The sequence below is a fragment of the Paramormyrops kingsleyae genome, chromosome 17 (assembly GCF_048594095.1).
Source record: "Paramormyrops kingsleyae isolate MSU_618 chromosome 17, PKINGS_0.4, whole genome shotgun sequence".
NCBI lineage: Eukaryota > Metazoa > Chordata > Actinopteri > Osteoglossiformes > Mormyridae > Paramormyrops > Paramormyrops kingsleyae.
The window spans coordinates 5,401,984-5,427,617 of NC_132813.1; the positions used below are offsets into that span (position 1 = coordinate 5,401,984).

General features: G+C 45.2%; 1 protein-coding gene across 15 annotated transcripts in view; it reads left to right on the top strand.

Annotated features, from left to right (window-relative positions):
* The window catches only part of LOC111849614 (protein Aster-B), a 122,185-nt gene that overhangs the window by 26,932 nt on the left and 69,619 nt on the right, over window positions 1-25,634 (top strand). For 9 of the 15 annotated variants that reach the window (XM_072701069.1, XM_072701074.1, XM_072701073.1 and 6 more), the window contains exon 2: window positions 22,870-23,946. The exons of 1 other annotated variant lie outside the window; for it this stretch is intronic. In XM_072701069.1, coding sequence (XP_072557170.1) covers window positions 23,567-23,946 — 380 coding nt within the window. In that variant the 5' untranslated portion in view covers window positions 22,870-23,566. Of the gene's footprint in view, window positions 1-15,577; window positions 15,832-17,126; window positions 17,227-17,465; window positions 17,915-20,575; window positions 23,947-25,634 lie in introns of those variants that run through there. 5 more of the 15 variants (XM_072701071.1, XM_072701084.1, XM_072701081.1 and 2 more) reach the window with 5 other exon arrangements.

A 25,634-nucleotide genomic window follows, 5' to 3' on the forward strand; every position in this document is an offset into this window, starting at 1 on the left:
TTAAGGAACTTCTGAGGTGCCTTAAAAGGAACATTATAAATAGCCAGGGTGCCGTCAACCTGAAGGATATTCCGGCACAATTAAAAAATAAATAAAGCTAAATTACAGCTTATATTGGTGATGAAACAGGCAGCTTGCTGAGTACATTACTTCAATTACCTACTCTGAAAAGAAAAGGAAATATATATTTGCACAGATTCCATCCATCCATCCATCCATGGATGGATGGATGGATGGATGGAATCTGTGCAAATATATATTTCTTTTCCTGTGTGACCTCAGCCATCCACACTTTAATTTTGGGAGTATCGTACTGTAGTTTAGAACCACCATCGACAATTATGTCCAGGTTCCATACTTCAGAATGGTTAAACCCTGGATCTGTGTACTGTCCGTAAGTGACAAGGACGCTGATAAATCACGGAGGTCGGAATCTGCGTCAGGAGAATTCCGGCCAGCAATCAGCAGCCAGTGGCAGTATGCAGACTCTCGGCAAAATCACGCCGACGCAAAGCAATTTTATTCTTTTCTGCTTTCAGACAGGAATTTCTGCAGTTCGGTCACCAATCAGTGTGCTCTCTGCATAGAGATGCTAATATAACAGGCCTTAGATGAATAATGAACAGCATCTGACTGGAGACTGATTCCTTCTGCTACGCTACAACAGGAAAGACTCTCTTCCAATGGTCATCGCTCTTCCTGGCCACAAACCGCATCTGTCAGCAGGATCAGGGTTTTGTTATATGCGTGCAGGGGTGTCGGAGGGACATGGATGCCCTGAGAGATTCAGGGGCCCCAGTACTGTATTGGGGCCCCAAAATCCGCCATAGGAGGGGCCCAGAATTTCATCCCTACACACGGGTAATGCCTGAAAATTTAACCCTAAGGATTGCTGTTCTGGGGGAAAATGACAGGTTGCTCTCCCGGTCTTGAGGCTGTGAGAGGAAGCTCATTTGTGCTTCCCTTAAATTGCAGTGTTTGGCAGGGCCGTTTGGATGACATCATAATCCTGGGGTCTGTTGTAAAATTGTCAGTTAGCTCTGCTGTCTTCAGGGCTACAAAAAGAGCAACAAAGCAATCAGCAACACATCCCTGCAACCTCTAATTTGTTTCATCACTTTGACAGCCTCTTGAACAAAAAAATTGTACTTTTTTTTTTTTAAACATGATGAAATGATAGAATTTTACACCTCTGTGGGAGCTCACCCCTTCTCAAGTTAATACTCATACTCATTTTCATGAGGCATAATATTCCAAATTAATCACAAATAGGCCCAATCAAGGATCTACACCCCTGAAAATGGTGCCTAAATGATGATGGGTGCCCTCTCACACTGCAGTTGTGCTAATGACGGAGTTCTCAGGCTGCTTAATGTACCCTAATATTCTTCATACACATTTCAAATGATTAAATGTGAACAGGGTAATGAAAGGATATTTGTGCATGGAAGACGATGACACTGAGGTGCACGATGTAGGAGTACGGGTATCTCTGTACCACCGTGAGACGCATCTATATGGACAGGTGCAGAAAACCAATATTTTGCGAGGCGAAAATGTCAGTTTTTACCATTTCAGCTGTTCTTTGTGGCATTTTCCACGTCTGTGACATCATCTGACTCAAGGCTCAAACACAGGTCAAAGGCTGTTTGCCACGTCAGAAGCTCAACACTTTCAGCTGGGTTTGATTTACTGTCCATCTCAGTGCTTTGCAGAAAGAGATTCAACGCCTGGGATGCACCGTTGGAGGAGATAATGCTATTGTTTCCAGTATTCCCAGTTGCTCCTAATGCTATGGGTGGCATTCACATGTAGTTGTGATTGGTTTTGCGCTACGAAGTTTGCTTTTTTCATCAGTGTATGGTCGTTTTGACCTCTTTGGATGCGGAATATCATGTTCGCTCTCGTTAGCTCGCTCCCGTTAGCTCGCTCCCGTTAGCTTGCTCTCATTAGGTTCACAAAGGCGGAGGCTGGGCCATTTAGGACATTACACTCCTCTGGTTGTACAGTTGGACTTTACTGTTTGTTCCCCTTCATCTGAGCACGTTAATTATATAATCCCGCCAGTGGGAAAACCCACTCCAAGCAATAACATAGTGTTTTCCAGTCGCCCTCTGACGACATTGTCACATTCGGGGGGGGGGGGGGAAACAGGTGTGGGCTGCCTCCCTCATTGTCACTTCCTAAGAAGCACGAAAATGGGGGGCGGGGCAGAGGAAGGGGCTTGAGTCCGCCTTCATTAACACTCCCCCTAAGTGCCTTTCCCCAAGACTTTAATAGCCCCCCCATGTCACTTTCTGTGCATTAATATCCCCGGTATCTGTGCTAGTCATGATACGGGTATCGGTGTAGTCGAAAATCATATTATATAGCATCATTTCCTGCCATAGAAATGCATTTACACTGGGTTTATTTAACAACACCCAGTGGGATTTACAGTGATGTAAATTAAAGAAAACCAAGATTCAGAACACTGTAGGCTCTCCCAGATGGGTGCACACATTCAACCACTGCAATTGATTTTATTATTCGTTAGGTCCCATTGTAACCACTCAGTGTTAAAAGTACCTCTTAAAGCAATGTCAAGTAGAATCACAGTGAAATTTTACTGAACTTTATTACAGAGAAAAAAATTCATTCTCCCTTCCAGGAAAAAGTTGCTTACGTACCCCAGTATTTCAAAGCTATAAATTTGTAGGATTCCCTTAAAATTGGTTTTAATAATTCAGTTGTCATTGTGATAAAAGAATGAATGGAAGGTACACTTACATATCCGTTCATTGACGCAGAAATGAGATTATGAAGTGAAACAAACATTTTATATGGGTTGGGGGGGGTATGGAGAGGCTTTCATGTCAGTGTCCTTTATGGGACCCCGGGTTAGAAGATGGTGAAGAAGGAAGCATGTGTTCAGATGGTGGGTTAGAGCTGCAAACCGACTCGCATAATGTCAGCGGCTAACTCAGTCAGTCATAACTGAGCACCGATGTGGTATAAGGAAAAGCAAGACCGCTGGACGCTGTACGCAGATCGTAATAAGGCCAATGCCCTCAGCAGAGGATACGATCTCCTTAACATAATTGTGAAAGATTTTCACTCATTAACCCCGCCGGCTGCCTTTCATTTATTGACTTAATGGTTATCATGACTCTCATTTGAGTGTCGCCATCGTTAATGGTGTTAAATAAGGGATATTTTTTAAATTATCCGAAGTTTGGGTACAAAACGGCATAGACTCACCATCTACATGCTGCATGACCTCCGGAAAAAAATACGTATGACAAGATGATTCATCGAGCTTCAGGGACTGACATCAGTGTTGTCACACAGGATGAAAGATCTGAGCTTCAGCCTTGCCTGGATCCTCGCTGTAACTAATTTGTGGCCATGTCTCTGGTAGGTGCTTCAGCATCGCAAGGTTTTGTATCCCTTAAAGGTCTAGGAGTAGCACGATAGCACTGTCAGCCCCAAATAGGTAGACTGACTGGGCTTATTGTAAAAGTATACGCACTGCTATACACTACAGACTGTTTTATTTATCATTTTCTGGGCTCTGTTCCAAGCTGCCTGGCAGAGCCCATCTTTGGCAGGTGAGGGCTGTGATTTCAGCGAAATGTTTGGAGGGTTCGTACCGTGTCCCATTACTGAGACAGCAGGGTGATAAGGACCTTAAAAAAATGCAAGGACACGTGTCGGCAATCCTGCAGTCACTGATGTCGATGACGGATGGAATCTTACAATGTTTATTTTTGTTTGTCTGTTTTTGGACAGATATATTAGCTAAGTACCTTCAAAAGACGGTAAAAAAAACAAGCAACGACTTTTGATCTTCTCAATACTGAACGTATCCCGTCAAGTAACGTAGAGATGAGCCTTGAATTGACTTGGCTGTTGTCACGTGTAAACGTCACATTTTAAGGCAGAACGCTATGTTGCTTCATTGCCGCAGAACGGCAAGATGATTCTTCATCTCATTTTGCAGGCAGCTTCAGAAAAATGAAAAGACTGCATGTTACTTCCATTGCCTCTGTCATCAGCCATTCAGGGAAACATTGTTTCCATAACAACAGCAGTATACTTACCCTGCATTCCTTGTGAGTTACATATTACACTTATACAGTATACTGTATCCATTGTTATGTTAATTAAGAGCCAGTTAACGGTAATCTGCATTACATTTATTCACTTACAGTAGGAGGCGCTTTTGTCCAAAGAGATTCAAACATGGGAGAAACTTCAGGTCAGAGTTATGCAGCTTCCAGTGAGCAGCTGGGACTGAGTCTTGCTCAAGGGCCCAGTGGAAACACAGTGACTCTGGCAGCCACTCTGGTGCTTGAGAACTTTCTTTTCTGCCCATTTACAATACACTGCAACCACTGCAGCGAAGAAGTACGGAAATGTCAATATAGTTTTGGCTACATTAAAAGTGAACAATGATTCCAGTTCATGGTATTCCAGGAGGTTCTGTAGATGACAGTTTTACATTTCCAGATGGTTCTGTGTACTCATTCGGCTTATTGTATTGGCTAAATATAGAAGTGGGTGTAATATTCACCCATAACTTGTAAGACACCTGACTTTACCTATTCTGGAAAGTGAAGATGGCAAAGACCAAATTAAAATTAAAACTCTGAAGAAGCTTATAATGATCTAGCAGGTTTATTTTTTATGTGGATGTTCCTTTATTATCTTCCTGATTATCTTTGCGGAGTCAATGAAGCCTCTGATCGGGGCTCTTGAGAGACTGAGTGAGGAGTCTGAGTGTCTGGGCTTGCGAGTGTCCTGGATAAAAACCAAGATCCAGGCCTTTAATGACCTCTTGGGTCAGCCATCAGCAGTGTGTCTGTCTGCAGAGAGAATGTCGACCGCGTTGAGAGGTTCACTTACCCTGTGAAGTCAATAGACGGATTAGGAGAGCGTGGAGGGTCATGAGGTCACTGGAAAGGGGTATGGCTGCAAGACCAGTGACCTGAGACAGAGACTGGATTCCTTTGGTACTGTGTCTCTTCAGAGAATCCTTAGGTACCGCTGGTTTAAGGTACATTACCCACATTGTGAGGGAACGTCAGTTACGGCAATACGGCCATGTGGCGTGTTTCCCTGAGGGTGATCCGGCTCGTAGGATCCTCATTGCTGAGGACCCCAGCAGCTGGACCAGGAGGGTGAGACTGGGCCCCATATCTTGAGGGTGGGACTGGACCGTGTGTTGGCCTGGGAGGTTGCCAACCAGGATCAATTCATGTATAAATTATGGAACAGAGGACTGGTGCGGTGGTGCATTGATTAGCCCTACTGCCTCACACCTCTGGGACCAGGGTTTGAGTCTCTGCCCTGTGTGTGCCTTGTGGTGGGTTGGCACCCCATCCTGGGTTGTTCCCTGCCTTGTGCCCATAAGCTTCTGGGATAAGCAGGAACAGAAAATGGAATAGAGAGAGATTTTGAGTAGAAGTATTTTCATATATTGAGTACAGACTATGCCAATCAGCTACATCTGCCAGTTTAGATATTATATTCTTTAAATCGCAACGTAATGCTGAAAGTCTGCGAATCTGCAGCAGTAGGTGACTGCTGGTAGATGGTTGGCATTCCTGTACCAGCTGCAATGGCTGGGCTGATCTTTTGATCAATACTTAAAACTCTGGGATAAGCGTGGCCGTTGTGACCTTAAAATAATATTGACATGCAGCTTCCTTCCTGCCCACTCTCTTTTTAGACCTCCTCCTTTGACAAACGGGAACCGTAGCTATCGATGCGTTACGGCCGCAGGTCGAAAGGGGGCGACATCGGGGTTGTTTTATGAGCCAAAACGGCTGCATTACCTGAGTGGGTGTGGGAGACTTGGGATTTTGGGTGAAGGGTCTTCTTCCGGCTCAGAGCTCTTTAAACACCATCCACTCCTTCCTCCACGCATGCTGTCACCCCCAACTCCCACCTGTAGAGCTTATCCAATGAGCACGCACTGCTTTATAGGTCACAATGGCATAGCAACCATACCCGCAGGGCATGATACCTCATCACTCGCAGTGAGGGCTGTTTTTATTTGGTTAAACCCTAATCCTTCCAAACCAAACTTAAATTCTGTCTCCAGACGTGCTAATTCCATAGATCTAATTAAAAACCAATAACTGTAAAGTCGGGTGTTATCCAATCAAATTACTATGCATATTCATTAAATCTAGGCAAGAATTAATGTCGCCTCTCTCTCCACAGGAAGGATAATTAATCAAAAAGTGCTTTTCTCAGTAGGAAGCTGACACAGGTTTTGGAGTGAACCCAGCCATCTGATCTGTTAGTTTTGGACTAATTATGATACTATGGGGCAGGTGGTGACCCCCCCCCCCCCCACAGGTTTCAGACTGACTCCCTGTCCTCCTGGAGAAAATGAGTTAGAACAAATATGAATCGCAGCTTATTCATACAGTACAGTCCTGCCCCACTGAAAAGGAGGCAGTCTGCAGCCAGCAGTTACTGCAGTATCTGCACTTGCCTGGTTTCCTGAGCGCTGATCCGCATTTCTTTTGCTGTCTTCATAAATTGATTATTTCATTTTTACTTTGCGCTTATTAGGAGACTCAGATATGGATCGACACGCTGTGGAATGTTAACATGAGGAAGCTTTTTTGTTCTCGTTAAATCCCCAGTGCTCATATCATGCAGCAAAACTGAGGAGAATCCATCCTCCCCCCAAACACCCCACCCCGCCCCCCCCCTTAGCAACCGAAGACCTATCAGAAAGCCAGCGGATGCAAGCTGCCCCAGGATCACTATGCCGCATACTTCCTGCATTTTCTCGTCCTACCACCCACCAATTACCATCGATGTAATTACCTGGAGCATTTATTTTGTACATAACATTTTTTCGCCCAGTAAAAGGCTACATAATGTCGGTAGATTATGGGATTTTCCCTATTACTTCACAAGTCCCCTAATATTTTCTCTAATGTGTCCTGTTACCAGGGTGCAGTGATTCAAAATCATATTGGCTCACTGTTTTTACTAAAAAGAAAAATAATTAAAACATCATTAATGCCATCAGGTTCTGTCCATACACAGATTTACAATTAGCATTGTTAATTTAAATTAAGCAGCTAGCCAGAGAACAGACAGTTTTCAGTTTCCTGCTTTGGGGTTCTCTGTGGACAAGGTGCTCATTTTTGCTTTATTTTGTACACATCTAGGCTCCGAGATGTGTACTGGGTGCTTTTACACATCACAGGTAAAACAGCCTGCTGAAAAAAAGAGTGTAAAAAAAAAAATCAATGAATCTTCATTCTCCTAGAACATTCTGAACAAATTTCAGTTGTTTCTCACCCCTGGTAGGAAGTTTTATACCATAAGAACGCAGACGACCAAATTAAAGAACAGATTCCTGCTTCAGCCAGCCGCATTTTCATTGCCTATTATGGACATTATGTGTATGTAATGTCTAAATGTTACTTGTTTTCACTTCCCTGTTGCACATATATTTATTTATTTGTATACTGGTAGTTATTCTCTATACTGGGTAGTTGAATAAGCATTCATTCCAGTACACTGGTTGCACATGGCCAGCGCAAAAAATACCATTTGTATATAAAACGTTTATACGAAATAGTTGTACTGTACTTTACCCAACAGACATGCAGAATTAAGTACAGCTTATTCAGCCCTTACAGTCTCACTGTTTGAAGGCCAAAGGTGTCACATGATAAATTTGGGAATGTACCCTGATGTATAAATTGTACTGGCCACAAGGAGGCACCAATGAGCAGTCAGGAATTACTTAAAAACTCTTTGTGGATTGGCTAAAGACCTGCAAGTATTCAAACCATGTTAATATTTCAATGAGTCACGGGGACAAGAAATTCTGTATGGGGGACTGTGTTACTCAAGAGCATAGAATTAGAAATATGAGCCGACCTTTATACGATACAGGTCACAGCAGGATAGAAGACAAGCTAAGTTTTGCTTTTCCCTCTAATTTACCATATCATATTCTAGCCTTATTCCACTATCTAGACAAAGGGATTGTAGATGATGCAAACTAATGGTGTTATTTAGTTATTTACCAGTAGTTGTAATCCTTTTTTTTTTACCCCACTGGAACAGAGTGCTCCATTAAACTTAATGCATTTTTTTATTTCTGCAAAAAACAAAGATCAGATTCACTCTATCAGAGTATGTTATATTTGTCATCTATGACAACACTCACCATTACTTAACTGTGATGTACTTAAAGGGCTGGTATATTTAAAGGATCACCCTAAATGAGAAGGGTCTATTGATTTGCATTATTGACCTGAAATACGGTGGGTCTCTTGGGGTTTCATTGAGATAGATCTTGTTGCATTACCCAAGGCAAAGATAACAGGAAGAAGAATGGAGCAGCGAGCTTTTTAGATGGACGGAGAGAAGTCAACGATGACTGAGGCCTACCAGATAGTCCAGAGCTTGCAGACTTTCTGGAAGACGGGGTGTGTGGCTTCAGGTCCCGTGTCCGGCAGAATGATGTCACTCTGGGGTGCTTGAGGAAGGCCCTTAGTCCCAGCTGATCTGGGCACACTGGCTGACCTCTCTCTCTGATCATCACCTGCATGTTGCTTTGGATAAACAGGTTCACTAAATAAATAAAAATGTCAGCTTATAGACATGGGGAGGCCTAGTCACTGTACCCTCGAGATGGTAACTGGAGTTGCTTTAGTAACAGTCCATTCAGGGAAAAAAAACTTTACGTTTTTAAATAAATCCCTGCACTATTTTAGTGTCCCCCAAGCTACTGATCTATCTGTCAGTTTGTAAAAATACTCCGCATCATATATTTACAGCACCCCACTTCAAACTCCTGTTCCCCAGTGTGATGCCCTAATAGGGCATAAAAAGGTCTTGCACACACAGGTGAAATTTCAGCTGACTGCCCCCTAAAGACGATTTAGCAACATTCACACCCCCATTTCAATACTGCGGCAACCAAAATCTTTTGGCTGAGAACATTCAAGAATATTCAGAATAACATTCTGAGCTAAAATAAAAAATATGTCTGCAGTTACGGCAAGCTGCGTGAAGGTAGTTATGGTTGTGTCACGTTTCTTATGTTTGTTTCTTAAATTTCATTACAGTTTAATCAGTGCGACAAATAAAACAAAAAAAATGGTACAGAATGGCAAATAATTAACCAAATAAAAGAACACCACATATGTAACAGAAACATAGCTAGTTTTCAGCTGAATAATCTCTTTGCATTCAGTCATTTAAAGACTCGGGGTGTTTTTCCAGAGAATTCTCTCCACCACTACTGGAGACGTATGCACTGGTTAGCTGTGTAGCCTTGACTCCGTGGATCTCGTGCGGCCGTGCAGGTCATGTCATCATTCTCTGTTCATCGATCTCAGAGTTCTCTGCCTGAAGTCTAACCAAAGATGCTAAGATATAGGGTGTTAAAAAAAACTTCGACTTGCAGTGTAGGCCTTTGGTTCGGAATCCAAGGTTGGATATGCTTGACTGAAACTGTCACAGAAGACGAATCACAATGGAGTAACTTGATGAACCCCCTGAACTGTGCAGCTCTTGCAGTGGTCTACACAGTCAATGACTTAAAGGGGGGGCTGCTGGCTGTGCTGGTGAATTGGTACCATCAGTCGCTCATTCCCGAATCCCCCCCTTGAGTATGTGTGATGTTTAAATCATTCCCATCCCCCCCTGGCTAAACAAGGTTTCCTTGTCTAATCCCCATGTCACCTGGTTCCATTTGCTATTTGGAACAAAAGAGGATCTTTGGGGGGGGGGGGGCTGCTAGGCAGGTGCTCTCGCCATGGCTTTCCCCCCCCCCCCCCCCGCGCAGTAAGTAGGGTTGCTGGTAGGTTGATGGTTATGTGTGCCAGCCCCAGGTGCTACTTTCAATCTGATGAAAAACCGCCCCCCCCCCACCACCACCACCTCCGACATCCCCATTGATAAAATCTGGTACTGGTGACATTCCATAAGAAAGACAGAAAGCCATTCCTGAGAAGCTTTGGACCTGGGATGACAGTGGATGCTCTACACAGTAAAAGCATTAGAGGCCTCCTGATGGAACACTCTAGATGACGGAACACTCTAGATGACGGAACACTCTAGATGACGGAACACTCTAGATGACGGAACACTCTAGATGACGGAACACTCTAGATGATCAGTTGTTTTATATTGCGCCTCCACTCAATTATAAAAACTGACACACATTCACTTATATTTCGGGGCTTTGTGTTTGTGCTCAAAATTGATTAAAACATTCTCGCGTTTTCTAAAACGCCATTCTTCTCAAAGCGCTTGCTCCCAGGAAGACTGCAAAAACCTGTATGCACACACCCCCACACACACCCCCACACACACCCCCACACACCCCCACACAAAGCCGCACACACACCCCCACACAAAGCCGCACACACACCCCCACACAAAGCCGCACACACACACCCACACACACCCCCACACACACCCCCACACACACCCCCACACAAAGCCGCACACACACCCCCACACACACCCCCACACAAAGCCGCACACACACCCCCACACACACCCCCACACACACCCCCACACAAAGCCCCACACACACCCCCACACAAAGCCCCACACACACCCCCACACACACCCCCACACACACCCCCACACAAAGCCGCACACACACCCCCACACACACCCCCACACACACCCCCACACAAAGCCGCACACACACCCCCACACAAAGCCGCACACAATCGGTCCTCCAGCTACTGAGGTTGACTTGGGTACCGAGTTCAAATTACACTCTGTGTACAGTAAGCGTGTGAATTTGTTTTTGACGCTCTTGCGTGAGGGAGCGGAAACGCTCGATCAGCAGAGCAGGGCATCGAAATGAGGTGTAACGGTCAAGCCTGCTCTTCTGCAGGGAAACTCTGACATGCAAAGCCGGCTTCTGTGACAGCTCTACCTTACTAGCGTATTAGACGCTAACTATGCGTCTTTCTCCACGGAGATGGAAGAATGATGAAAACAAGAAGGTGATATGCAGAGATAACAGCTGTTTCCTTGGAAATGAGGTTAGAAATCATTGCTTTAGTGTCCCACACTACAAACATATGTACAGCATCTCCTATTTATCAACAATTAATTATGTCCAGAAACCAGGACATCAGTCACCCTCAGACTACAGGAATGGAAATCAACACACCCACCAGCTGAGGTGAAAATATGCTGTAGTTTTGCAAATACCATTTAACTTATGGCTGAATTTCATTCCAAAGGTTCTTGACTTTGCAGCTCTTGCTTGTTCAGCTTTTTAATTTTTTTCGTTTAATCCAGCAGCCTGAATTTAGGCTGGCAAAGCATTGGTCTAACGGCACCTGCTGTTGAAGCCGAAATCTACACTCTGACATGACTTATAGATGACTTGTACTTAGGGGAGCCAACAGAGATCTTGGACACCTGTTGGCCCCCCAAGCCAGACCAATCCAATGATGTTCCAAATTCCTCAGGGTCTGTCATGCAAGAGCCCTTGCAAAACATAACTCTGCACCCCCCCAACCTGCCCTTGCAAATACTCATCCAGCAGCATATTTCAGCATTGATGGCAATGTCGTACGAACCAAGAGTGCGTGAGGTTACCCTCTACGAATGGAAATGAAAAGCATGTAGGTGTAATACTCTCCATAGCCTCTAGGTTGTCCTGGGATCCTTGGTCAATACCTAAAAAGACACATCTATTAATCAGAAGACTTATAACTGAAAGCCATTAGAAAACAGGTATTGGCAAACCTACTATGTGTTCAGAGTCTGGATGGTTTATTGCTGGGGGAAACATGCCTCAGCTCAGATTGTTGGGTGTACAGTTATGGAAACCACTTGCTGTCTCCTTGGAGATATGCACCCTCAGTGTAAACACTTCAGAAGGTTGGATATTTTCGCCACTGTTAATAGCACGGGCAGATGAATTAGGCTTCCACGGAGGGTCTCTGGGAGAACCGGCGGAAAAGTGACCGGGGATGAGGCCGTGACCTAACTGGGGCTGAAAAGCTTGCGACAAGGTGGTGACACTGGAGGGACTGCATGCTAGCGTTGGAGTATGCGGTCAGCATTATAGCGCTGCTGTCATTGGTTAGGCCCATCAAGCCTGTCGTACAGCATCCAAAGGCAAAAGCAGAAGGTCCCTTTCGATTTCACCATTCCCGTCGCTGGTGGGGGTGGTGGGTAACAGAGCTTTCCCATAGACCACTGACATTTCATTAGTTCCATCAGTGCTCCAGACGCAAAATAGATTTCAAGGAGGTAGGGTGTCGCGTTTGCTATCAGGTGATAAACTGGTTGTGTGATCGAGAACAATGATACTACAGTCAACCCAAGAGACCCATGCCCCCCCCCCCCCCCCCCCCCCAACTTCCGCTGTTCCATTATTCTGCATCCTCAGGAACTCGCACACTGATTATGACCTGGAACCTGGAGCCTTAAAGGGTGTGATCACATGGAAATCGGTGGATATCCACTAATCTCAAAAGATCAACAAATTGTTCGTTTGAGCATTAACTTCAAACATACTTCCCAGTACTATGCTGAATTCCATAAAATGCTTACCACAGCTAGTCTGGCTGCCAGTACATAAGCCAGGGCTCTTCAAATCTGGCCCTCCATTCCAAATCCAGGCCTTGTTTTCAGTTCTCCCTGGTAGACAGTTTAATAATTACTGATTCTGATTGGCCACAGCAGCTTCACACCTGGCTCACGGTTAAAGGAAAATTAGTAGTGCTTGGACCTTGAGCCCCGTGATTTGAATAGCTCTGACATAGGCGATTATCAGAATGGCTCAAAATGCTACTGTCTGGGGTGGGAGCCGGGAGGAGGGCTTGGTAAAGTCATATCTCCAGGGTTAGGGGTTCGAATCCTGACCCGGGCCAGTGTCTATGGAGCTTGCTTGTTCTCCCCATGTCGTATAGGTTTTCTCTGGGTACTGACCTTACTAATCTACATGAGAAGGCTGGAAATTATTGTACTTCATTATTAGAATTAAACTGCAGATCGGTGTATTAGAATGGCTACATGAGTGAATTAGGTCATCCTGGCAACCAGTGTCCATCGGAAAGGCCAGTCACCTGGTGGGACATCTACATCCACCGCAGAGCTTCAGAGGGCTGCGTGTCTCCATCCACTGACAGCGGTGTGTACGAGCCTTCAGCTCTCACCTGCTGGGAGAGCTAAAACGATGAAGCGTGAAGCGCGGCCGGGAAGAGCAGCCGTGAGATGGAGCAGAAACAAACAGTGGGACAGCTGGCGGCCTTCCAGGGCCATGTCAGGGCCTCGGCCTGGGTGTGGAAAAAGCCAGGATTAATCAACATTATTCATACTTTCCAGCTCGTCTGGTCGCTGCATCACGAGGGGACGATTCCGGGTTACTTCACCCATCTGATTACAACATTCCCTCCATGAAGGAAACACTGCACTGGCTTGCTTAAGATTATGGAGCAAAATTCATTGAGTTTTGGAAATTCTATCTTCAGTTGTCATTATAAATACCTAGTTTATCAGATATTTTTAAGTAATATGTCTTATACCCTCATTATTATACCATCTTATATATGCAAAACAGCTTAAATGTGTTTTGCTACAGTTAGCTAAGCACTTATAGTGATACACTGTCTACTCTTTGGACAGATCATACAGAAAATCTACCAATAAAACAATATGTGAGTCAATAACCAGGTGTCCGGCTGCCAATAAAATAGGTGCGGTTATACAGTAGCAGAACTGGTATTTTTAATTTCTTAACGTACAAAAATCACACGCTACACTGCAACTGCAGAGAAACGGAAATGCGACTAAGACAAGATAAGACAAACTTTATCGACCCCAGGGGGGAAATTATTGAAAAAATAAGACAGTCGTAGGAAAGGCAACATCCTAAATCAAACCCTTTTGTATATGCTATTGTCTATCATCTCGTTTGTTTACGTATCTACCGTTTGGAAACATTGTTGCACTGAATTAAAGCAGCACTGCACTGTACAGTAACACCTGCTGAAACCATACTCCCTGTTACAGCTGATGCTGTGTTCCATTAACAGTTTTTTTACGACGGTCTAGAGGCAAAACAAACCATTAAAAGTAAACACAAACACAAGTGTTAAACATGCAGAACAAGCTGTGAAATTTGGTTTCAGAGTCAGAGCAAAACAAGTCGCTTCCCCCCCCTCTCTAGCCCTGGGTGTAAAACGCTGCCATCTGTGTGCTGTTGTGGCAGCAGCGGCAGGTTCCGGAAAGCTCTCTGTGTCACTGTCTGCTGGGCCACTGCCATGCCAGGAAGGCAGTCACACAAAAACCCCGTGGCCTCGCTGTTACTGCGACAAACAGACAACCAGCGTCAAGCCTTAACGCTTCCCGAATGCAAGAACGGAGCGCCGTTAGTTATTTTAGTTATTTTTATCAGTATACCTGAAAAGCCCTTCTGGACACTAATCAGTGAGCCAAGAATACACCAGTCAGTCGTGCTTATTTAAATATATTAAGGATGATTTCATTTTTATTTGATCTATGAATAAAGTCATGTAACCTTTTTTTCTAAAAGGACCATTTATAAATGGGTGAAAATTATAGCCTATGAATAATCGTTTTGTCTCAGGTTTATGAGAAAGTGGCAGGTGATTCAACCTGTTACGTACGTATCACATATATTATATTCATGGACATTGTTTGTGAGATCAGATGTTCTGTTTTGCCATAATGAATTCATTCATTATCGTCCTAGCTACCTAAAAGGAGGTTCTTTCTCCTTTCCTGACAGCAGGACATGTGCAGAGGGGCAGCTGATCCATCGGGCCAAGCCTGATGGCACCTGCTGCTGGCCCATCTACAAAATACCTGCTGTCTCACTAAACCAGTACCGGGGTGTCCCACTGACCTCCATACGGTGGCCAATGAAGGACAAATGTGATAAACAAAACTGAGGATGAATTATGCCGTCGCATGGCGAAAGCAAATCGCGTTTCCCCCCGGAAATATTGCGTGTAATAGGCTACGTACTAGTGTACCAGCATAGATAAGGTGGACGTATTTATTTAGTAAGGACTTGCTTAGTTTCACAGGTTAGACATACAGATGTGACAGGTTATGTCTGTTGGTAATTAATTTTATTAACAACAGCGCTCCAACACTGCGGAATTCGGTTATTATTGATGCTCATATGAACATATGAAGTTCTACATTGAAAGGAAATGTTCATTTCTGTGTGGTCCAAAGCCGAAATTTTGTCGCAGAGCATCGCCGCCTTTGCAGGGATTCTTACAAGCGTGCGCCTCACAGTAAATAAACGGTTAAGAGCCGGGCTGCTGCTTTGTCCGCATCCCCTTTCCATTGATAGGTCGCCGCGCAGTGGTCTGCTCGCTTCCACTTCCTAGCAAAAGCAGTGATTGCATGGACACTATGTAACGGCACTCCGTCGGCCCGCCCACGCGATGCCGCCATTGGCCAGGCTGTGCAAGCCACGCCTCCTCAGTAATCCGGAACACTTCTCCAATTGGCATACTTTTGCGTCAATCTAGCGTCCTATGAATAATTAATCACGCCGAATCTGCAGGAATTTGCGATGTCCTAAACTTGAGAAAATAAAAAAACTTAATGCTTGATGCAGAAGGAAGTTATTTCCAATAGCCACCGAGCAGTCAGTAATAAATGCTCTTCAGTTTTATACCAAAGTCAGGCGGCTTGATTGCCATTTTAAAATCACTCCTAAAACTCCCTGAGCCGGCTTGTGGATAATTCTTCCGAAAGCAGAGAAAATTAGTCAACTGATATAACTGAGAACTTGAAAATTGATCCTAAGCTAGTCGACTGCGCAGGACACCTGCAAAGGTAGGAAATCGATCTGTTGTTTTGATGTTTTTCTTCCGCTGGATGTCTTTAATGGGGTGTGATCAGACTGACAGCTTATACTTTTGATGGGTTGCGGACCAAAACAACCAGAACACATATAGGTCCTAGTCTGTCTCTGTACTCTGCAGCTGTCAGCTGGTTTATACAGTGTTTCGCACTTTTCGATGCTAGAAAGGAGCATCGCGCAACAGTAACCGTTGTTTAAATTGTTTATACTGCATTTGACTGCATTTGATTATACGAACTTCTGTACCACGTGTCAGTGCTTATTTGGTGATTTAAATTGCTGCAGTACCTTGATCATGCTGCCTGTTTCCCATGATGGCCTCTTTCAGACTTAAAAACTTGGAAGGCACTCCGTGTTGCATTTTAGCCAAAAGATGACATGGCAAGCCTGTTGCCTGCGTCTCCCTCGTTATTTATCAGTAAGCTGCACGGTTGTTGATGATGATGATTAAAGGTTTTATTCACACAAATGTTTGTTTATTAACAAACGGTGACCAAGATTGCACGTCAGGCTGATTCCTCTTTGGCAATAGTCCCGGAATGCTAAAGCACTGTCAGGCAGCTCTTAACAAGTACTATTATATGTTTATTACTAATTGGGTTTTTTCAATGTACTTGTCTGATTTTACTTGATTGACTAATCTTGGGTCCTCTGGGTTAAATGACTAGGAAACAAAAGGAAATGTGCTGATTTTTCGATCATGATACTTGCAAGGTGTATCTGAACTGATTATGTTGGGAGTGATTATGTTAAAGGCCCCAGCATCAGACCCCTGCTTTGTGGATGCGTGAAATAGAAGGGAAAAGTTGTGTGGAAATGAATCATGCTCAGGTCTGGAAGAATGGCTTTGCATTAAATGTCCAGCAAAAGTTTCTTTCTTTCTAAATTATTATTTATTGCAAGTATTTGGCTGCGGATCTCTTCTTGCAGGGTGCCTGGGCAATGGGATTTGGGGGGGCTGTAAATTTGCCGTTGTTGTATGTGTTACCCAATGCTCTCCCAGCTGCTGGGGAGGCATGACTGTCACGTGATGCTTGGTCAGTCGAGCGCCCTCACAGTCCGTGAAGAACAACAGGTGGTTCACTCACGCAGGAGCACTCCCTACCCCCCCCCCCCCCCTTCAGGGGCTTGCATCTCACAGCCCCACTGTCTCCAAAGAGATAAACTGCCCCTCGGGGATGTGATCTCCTCCCTTTGATGAAGCTGAGCAGGTGTTCGATTCCACCAAACTCTCCTCAGATTCCAGCTCTTACTGCTGATCTGGGTCTGGTCTCCTCAGAAGGCAAATGCACGTGTGCTTGTGTTGTGTTAGCATTGTCTCTGATGGAGGTGTGACACTTCGAAGCTGCAATGGTGCCAGTTTGCTGGTAAGGAGCTGTGGGCAAGATAGGATTGGGGGGGAGGTGTAAGTGTCTGAGTGCATGGAAGGTGCAGTCTTAAAATCAGCGGAATGAGGTTGGAGTTGCTTTGGAGGAGATATAACTGCGAATTAGAGAAAGGTCAGACAATAAATTATGTGTGTGTAAATAGAGCAGGGGCTGCCACAAATAGTCACTGACACCAGACTTACTTTAATAAGAAGTTTATAACAAGAAACTTAAGGCTCCAAGATCGTTCCTTGTGACACGTCATCATGTTAGATGACTGAAATGAACTCTGGTGGCTGAGATCTAGCATGTGTGCGTGTAATATGGCGTCTGCCTCCAGTGAGACTAATTAATTACCGGAATACAGAATACAGGACTTGTTTGTATGCTTATGGAGCTTGTGGTGTCTCACTTAGGGCTTTAGGACCGGAAAGTAGAATCATATCACTGCTGGGCACTTGAGCAAGACCCTTAACTCTAACCGTGACGTGTGTAATATTGCGTGTATTGTGACTCCCAAAAGTTAGTAGTCTGTATAAATTTGGCGTATCTTTATGTATATTAAATATAGTACGCTACATGCAACTGGTTTGGTATGTCATGGAAGCGATAAGCACTGAAGTGGTGGTGAAGAAAGGGACAGCAGCCACGACATCTTCTGAAAGAGGAGATACTGTGGATAAACAAGGTAAAAAATGTCGGTGGTGTGGCGGTACTTTTTGCAGTTTAAAGTTCGACATGTTTATTAAACACAAGGATACGTTGAATTTATACAGGCTTCACAGTACGCCTCATTAATATTGTAGCCATATTGCTAATCTGCGTACCAAATTGTGGGCATATGTAAACGTCCGTAAAAGCCGCTGTCTAGACAAATGTTTACACCCCTCACTTGAAACCCTGGCCGTTATTGCACATGTGCCATATAACTGTGATGTGATATTGTGTAACCCTATTGTGTGGGTTAGACAATGTAATGACTAATTTTCAAGGCAAATCAGTTATTTCATAGTGAGTATTTCTGACAGACTGGGGGTCACCTCTGGATCCACAGGAATCAAACTCATCCCATCTGCTTGCAGACTAAACCGTGGAGTGGAACTCATGTACTGTCCTTCTCTCTTGTCTCCTTTAATTCGTGGCATTCTGGAAGTTTTGAAACCCAGCTGTTAGACTTCGGCACAAAAAGCAAGAATCCAAAAATCAAAACACAGAATGAATATGCGATGGGCCTTGCTTGTAACAAAAGGGATTCTATGGTAACCCAAACAGTGCGTGATGGTTTTTGGCAAATGGTGTGTCCTTTTCAGTGAACCGATTGAAATTGTCTGTTCATAATTCCTCCATATCATTATTTAATCTCAGTGGGGTTAGGACTCTGTGCCCATGATCAGATGGTCACGGGTTCGAAGCCCATGGTCAGTAGAGTGATGTCACTGTTGGGCTTCTGGCCAAGGCCCTAACCCCGTCAGTCCAGGGACCGTCTGATCCTGCTTTCGATTGTACATCACTTCTGATAAAAGCGTCTGCTAAAAAAAATAACCAATGTTCATGGTCAGAAGGCAGCCTCAAATGTTGGAATTTTCCAGTCATATTCCACGTGTAGCTTTTACTTGTTAATGCACAAGCTTGCATTTATTGTTGTTTCCTGAATGTGTTTTATTCATTTATTTATTATGAAACTGAATTGGTTTTAACCACCATTTAGCAAATGTGCACATCAGCATTTCCTGAAATCAAAACATCACACTCTTGGTGTGATTGTACCTCATCACATAGATTTGCGTCTATGAAGATTTACCTTTTGTGCGGGCACATACCACTGCACTAGACTCGGGTTTGAACCAGGTTTATCTGTATTGTGACCCCTGGAATTAACATTCAGCATGATATTACTGTTTGACCTGCACTGGGTTAATGAACGACAGAGGCGTCCATTACATGCAGCATGAAATCACAAAGTCAAACTGGAAACTGCAGATTCAAGTACATATTTCTAACTAATGTTAGCTTCAGGGGTCATGCTGATTCTCGGCCAATGATTAGCATTTTTCCCCAATAAAGAAGTTTAAATTCATTTCCTGTATCATGACACACCCATGAAGAACCACAAATCTATTTCCCACATTTTTCATTGCTGTTTTTTGCTGTTTTAATTAGTATTTTTAAAATTATTTTTATTAAGTCACGACACATTAACAACATATAGTGCAATAAGAAGTAACAGCAGCTTAATATAGAGCTGTCTTTGAAAATGGTGTTGCTGTAGCAACATAGCTGTTTATTTGAATACTAGACCTGGATTCATTTAAAACCTACAGTGCTCAACAAGATATGTTACAGTTCACCATTCGTTACTAACTTTTCACTGAAATGTAATACTAGCTCCTGTTTACAAGTCCCTTTTTAAAGTTCAGTGTGGGATGCACACTAATTGCATCAATGTCTCCCGATTTCCTGAAGACCAGTGGCAGTCTACATAATGTCATGCAGTCTCTATACTGTGATTTTCCATTGCCGTCCTTGTCACATATACAGTAAGATAAAGCTGGCGATTCCCTGTAGTCAAATTACTCCTGTTTAATGTGCTGCCTTAAAGTGGACCTGTTTCCATCGGGCTGCTCTCTGAATGGCCTCTAATTCAATTTCTTCTTGCTCTCATTGCTGCCTGTAGAGATGCCGTCTGATGACTTTGAAGGGAAACGGCACGGCTGACTTTCCGTGCACTCTGACTGGCCCCTGAAAAAAAGTGATATCTAGATTGTTCTGGCAGAGGGCATATCTGATTATGGAGCAATTTACGGCAATCGTCTTTGATAGCATGAGATTATTGATCGGTGTGTTCTGGACTTGGGAGGATTTTCTCCCAGTAAGAACAAATTGACTGTCTGGATTAAATTATGCCTTTCATGAAGACTGCATCAAAATACCCCAGAAGAAAGACTGAAGTAACTGAAGAAATGGCCGTGGGGCCTGACGCTGTTGCTAACTGCAATAAAAGCACAAAACGTTGGGTTTTTTTTAGGTTTTAAGTGTCAGTATTTATCATGGTGTCATTAATGGTGGGGCAGGAAAATACAGAAGCACATCGATCCGTTTTAATCTCCGTCTTATGGAAATCGCTTAAAACCACAGTGGAATTAATGTGGTCAAACCCTGCAAGAGGCAGGAACAGATGTCACACTAATTTTGACAGTTCCTGGGTGTCCAGACTCTTATTTATATTTGTGTTTATATTTATAATTATATTTATATTAGTTACACCCCTCTCTTATAGTGAAGGCTAGATGATCCCACGTGACTATAGAAAGGTCTACTTCAGTGCCTCCAAAGGCAACTTCGACTCTTGATGGTTGGCTCATGCCTTCTGGTACGGCTCATACGGGTCACTGGGAACAGGAAGTGAAGGCCCGGAATGGGACGATCCCACCTCCTGGATTCTCCTGAGTGGAAGCAAGCCAGAGGGGGAGACGTCACTTAACTCACAGTCGCCATGGAGACCGCACCGACAACTACACCCGGACACACGTGATAGGTGCCGTAAGCATCAACGTAATCCCAGATTTGCCACCAAGGAGACCCAAGCATGCAAAGACGCAGCACTTTTGGGAGCGCCAGGTGAAACCCAAAATCTGCTTTATATAGCAGAATTTGTTCCTATTTTCTTTTGTTATATCTCTTGGGGCAATTTTCGCTTATAGCTGTTGCTACACAGAACCCTGTCTATTTTATGTCATGTTTATGTTAGCGTGCTCCGGAGGCATGCATATGTGTCAGAGCATAACCAACTCCAAGAGTCTGTGACGGCATGAAACGCCATGATACAAATAGATGCGTAAAGCAGCCAGCAAACCAGGAAGTGCTGATGGCGAGTGTAGTGTTACTTCCTGCCTGCACAGGAACCCGAAACCGCTTGAGATGGCACGGGCGTGGGAATCCGCAAACCCTCGTTATTCTGTCGGCGATTCTCGGCACGATGTCATACTGTGCAGGACCTGCCTCTTCCTGTAACCCGTGACTTCTTGCAGTTGGCGTCCCGATCAAATGTAATACTGCTACAAGTCAAATATTTAATCGCGCCCTCCAGGGTCAGACTGTTATCACGGCAAAGGGCAGAAGTCACCGTGTTCAATCTGTGTATTGCCTACTCTTCCTGATAGGATCATTTACTCTGCTCAGTTTTGCTTGTTAAATCACTGAAGAAATTCTTTGCTTATTTTGAGTGTTTCAGTGTCCATTTATACTCTGCAAAGGTCACTGGACAAAAACATAACCCTTGACATTAAAAAGGCAGGTATTTAAAAAGAAAAAAAAAACTATCCTCTACAGAGTACAGCCCGTGCTTGCTGGTGAAAGGCTGCTTGTAGGAGTTTGGTGATAAGGTGATAACTTTAAAGGTCAAGCAAGCTGGGGACAGTGTTGTCTAAGATGATGTTCCTGTGATTGCATTACTGTGGGTCATATGCTGTAAATGCTCCGAATCCTTTAACGGACTAACGTCTCAGATAAAAGTGTACCATAGTAGATGTGGCAACTCTGGATTTTCTGAGCTTGTTGATATCCTGAACACCTCATTAAAAAGTCACTGAACATTTGATGCTGGACACAACAGAGATTTCAGCCCTCAATCACAGGTCTTGAATGAAAGTTCTGTTGTGGGTCTTTGGCGCAGGGGACAGTACGTTAATTATGTTAGCGCACTTCCTTAGTGCCTTGCAGGGGTCAAAGGTCAGCCCAAGTTATGCTGGGCATCCCCCGGGGTGTTAAGGTTCGCTTACACTTCAGAAGTTATAGAAATATGCATATGGGTTATGGATTGTGACTTACTTTGATCTATAGTGCAGCAATTAGAAGCCAATTTCTTTAATGCTCATAGAAGTTTCTCAGTTTTGCTCAAATGTCAGAGAAAGTAGTTCTGCCTGATTATTTCCTTTGGGACTCCATTGCAGTTTGACCATGACAGGTTCTATGAGGTCCATTAAGGTGTTTATTTGACGGTATACTTTGCAACATGTGTACTATGATGGTCCAGGGCACGGACTGAATGTGTGGGTCCCTCAGTGAGCATCCCACTGACTGCATGGAGTATAAATTTACAGAAAGCTGTAGATTCCCCACCCCCACCGATCTAGGTCTGCATACAGGGTCAGGAGAGCTTGGGGGAGCAACTGCCAGTTTGCGTGTGTCCTTGTCCCTGATTGCGTGTGCCTGTATCTGCATGCCTGTTTTTGTGTGCCCATGTGCCTGTACCTGCATCTGTGTACCTGTATTTGTGTGCCTGTACCTGCATCTGTGTACCTGTATTTGTGTGCCTGTACCTACATCTGTGTACCTGTATTTGTGTGCCTGTACCTACATCTGTGTACCTGTATTTGTGTGCCTGTACCTACATCTGTGTACCTGTATTTGTGTGCCTGTACCTGCATCTGTGTACCTGTATTTGTGTGCCTGTACCTGCATCTGTGTACCTGTATTTGTGTGCCTGTACCTGCATCTGTGTACCTGTATTTGTGTGCCTGTGTGCGCGTGCCTGTTTGCATGTGCGCTGCTGAGCTGACCATCTGTGTGTCAGCGAGTCCTGTGAGTGGATGTATGTTTGAGTGTCTGTGTCGCCACTTCCTTTCACCTCCCTCTGACCTGTAGGCCAGGACCGGGGCCAGGGCAGGAGGGCCAAAACGGAGGACAGCAGCCCCACTAACCAGCAGGAGGAGACGTGCTCAAAGGAGGACCAGCGCAGGCTCTGGGGGAGTGTGTATGTGTGTGTGTGTGTGTGTGTGTGTGTGTGTCGGTGGGAAGAGAGGGGCGTCCAGGAAGCTTCCTGATTGTGCTGCACTGCCCTGGGATTTCTGTGTGTGAGTGAGTAGAGTGAGTGAGTGAGTAGAGTGAGTGAGAAGAGTGAGTCTGTGTGTGTCTGTGTGTGCGCATGCATGCTTGTGTAGTTCTGCCTCCATCCCCCGTGAGCTAGGTGTCCTGTTACACACCAGCGCTTACACACGTTTCATCTGTTGCTCTGAGAACAGAAGACCTCTTTGTTGTCTAATATAACCACGTTCCCTGGCAGTCACGGCAGTTTGCCGCAGTGACACCTTCCCAGCTGTCCGTCCATCCCAATCCGGAGAAACCCTCTGCTTGCCGGCCGGAGCGCAGCATCGATTAACGAACTCAAGGATACACGGCCGCAGGTGGAGGACTAGGTCCGGCCGGACCCGACCACCAAGCACAAAGAAGCAGCCGAAACTTCAGCGGACTGAAGCTCGTGCAGAAGGAGACTCTCCGGAAGGATCTATAGCCTGCCCCACGAGGCTGGTCTCGGAGGGGGAGCCGGGGGGCCGCGAGTGCCATGACTGAGATGCTCCGATTGCCGTCGCTCCAAGTTCAGGTCCCAGGGGACTGCAGTGGAGGAGGGGCAGGGCCGGGGGGTGGGCCACTGGCCTGGTCCTGCTCATCCACGCCCACACTGCGCCGGCGTCGCTTCAAGATGCGGCGCACCAAGAACGTGCAGGCAGACGGCGAGGTCCCCGACGTGGCGTCCATGCGGAGGGCCCGCTCCGGCTCTAAGGAGTACCTGCAGCTGCCCTCCATCGAGATCACACCATCCAGTGACGAGGACGTCCCCTGGTCCAACTGCTCCACACCCAGTGCCTCACCCCGCCGCAAGCGCTTCCTGCTGAAGAAGTGGCTGAGGGTGCGCGAGAGGAAGGAGCACGGCAGTGAGAGCAGGTCGGTACGGCGTCCTGCACCGGTCTGGGTCCCTGACTGCGCCATAGTGGGATCCCTGCTCTCCAGTGGCGTTAGAGCACCAGAAACATGCAGAAATTACTGAGCTGGGGGCTTCCCAGATGACGTCAGATTTATGGAAATAACTGGTTTAATGTTCATGACCTTAACATAGACTGTGATGCTCAGGTCCCATGATTTAGTTCCCCTCTCCCATTGGTGAGCACCTTGCAAAGGCGGGACTTGGAACACAAAATGAGTTAGGATAGGTTGCGGCTATTCTGTTTGGGTTTCTGTCTTTGTGCCCTGTGTCAGCTGACCTATGTCTTTCTGCATCCATGTGACAAACTTACATCAGCACCTAGACCTGACTTTTAACCTGCAAGTAAAGATTGTTGTGTTTAAAGATGCTAATTAAGGTACATATTATTGACATCTTCTGAACACCAACATGATTTATTACACACTTATGATGTTTTTACACCTTTGGTCCCCTTTGGGGGGGGGGGGTGCACGTCAGACCAATGAAGTTAACCTGCTGTGTTTTCTTAGTCTGAGTTTCGCATGTCCTGTCAATGTTAATGATTGGAGGGGGGTCGCTTTTGGTGAAAGTTCGCTGTTCATGATTCTTTGGGACCGATGGCTGGGGAAGAGCAGCCACTGCTCACAGTGGCGTCAGGAAAGACCAAAGAGCGGCTGCGTCTGCGCGCGGGGCCCTGTTTGCGGCTGCGCAGTGCGCGTGGGGCCCTGTCTGCGGCTGCGTCATGCGCGGGGCCCTGTCTGCGGCTGCGTCGTGCTCGGCGGGCCCTGTCTGCGGCTACGTCGTGCGCGGCGGGCCCTGTCTGCGGCTGCGTCGTGCGCGGCGGGCCCTGTCTGCGGCTGCGTCGTGCGCGGCGGGCCCTGTCTGCGGGAGGCAGCGTGCCGACGGACTCGCCTCTGTCCCGAAACGGTAAACTAGTGTGTGAATCCCTCTGTAAAAAACGTGCATTTGGAGCTTATCTGAGTAACCCGCTTACTGACTTGCTGAAAGGCACAATATTATTGGGTTTTAAAGTGTAAAACATTTTCATTTGGGGGGGACAAATCCTATTCCCCATTAGCCATTGTTTGTCACAGTTGTCCACTTTCTGCCTTTTTTTGCCTCATTTTGGAACGGAAGCTGGAACACAGCCAGTCCCGATATATCCGGGACTATGGGCACAGAGCAGTAATGTGTAACTCAGCCATAATTATTCTGCAGAATAACAGATGACTGCATCCTGTAGTTGAGTTAGATAACGGGGTTATTTATCTAGGACCTTCGTTAGGAGAAACTTTTGAAACGTGTATATTTAACTTTATTTGTTTAGCAGACACTTTTGTCCAAAGCAATGTACAAGTGGGGCAGATAACAGCACATAGCCTGTCATGGAGCCAGTATAAGTACAAGGGCTGCTGGCTTCCAATGAATGACCAGAAACCAGTGTGAAACAGTTATGGGACAAAGTGCTATAAAAACACTGGCATCAGAAAAAGCTATTGATATAAGGCCGAGAGAATCTAACGGGAAGTGAATGCAGAATACAAAGGGAAATCTGTGGCCTGTACTACAAAGCGGGGTTACTGGCTTATTGGGGTAACTTGTCGGATTTAAGGTAGCACAGTTTAAATGGACTTCATGTTCGTTCACTTACATTTTGCCCAGACTACCT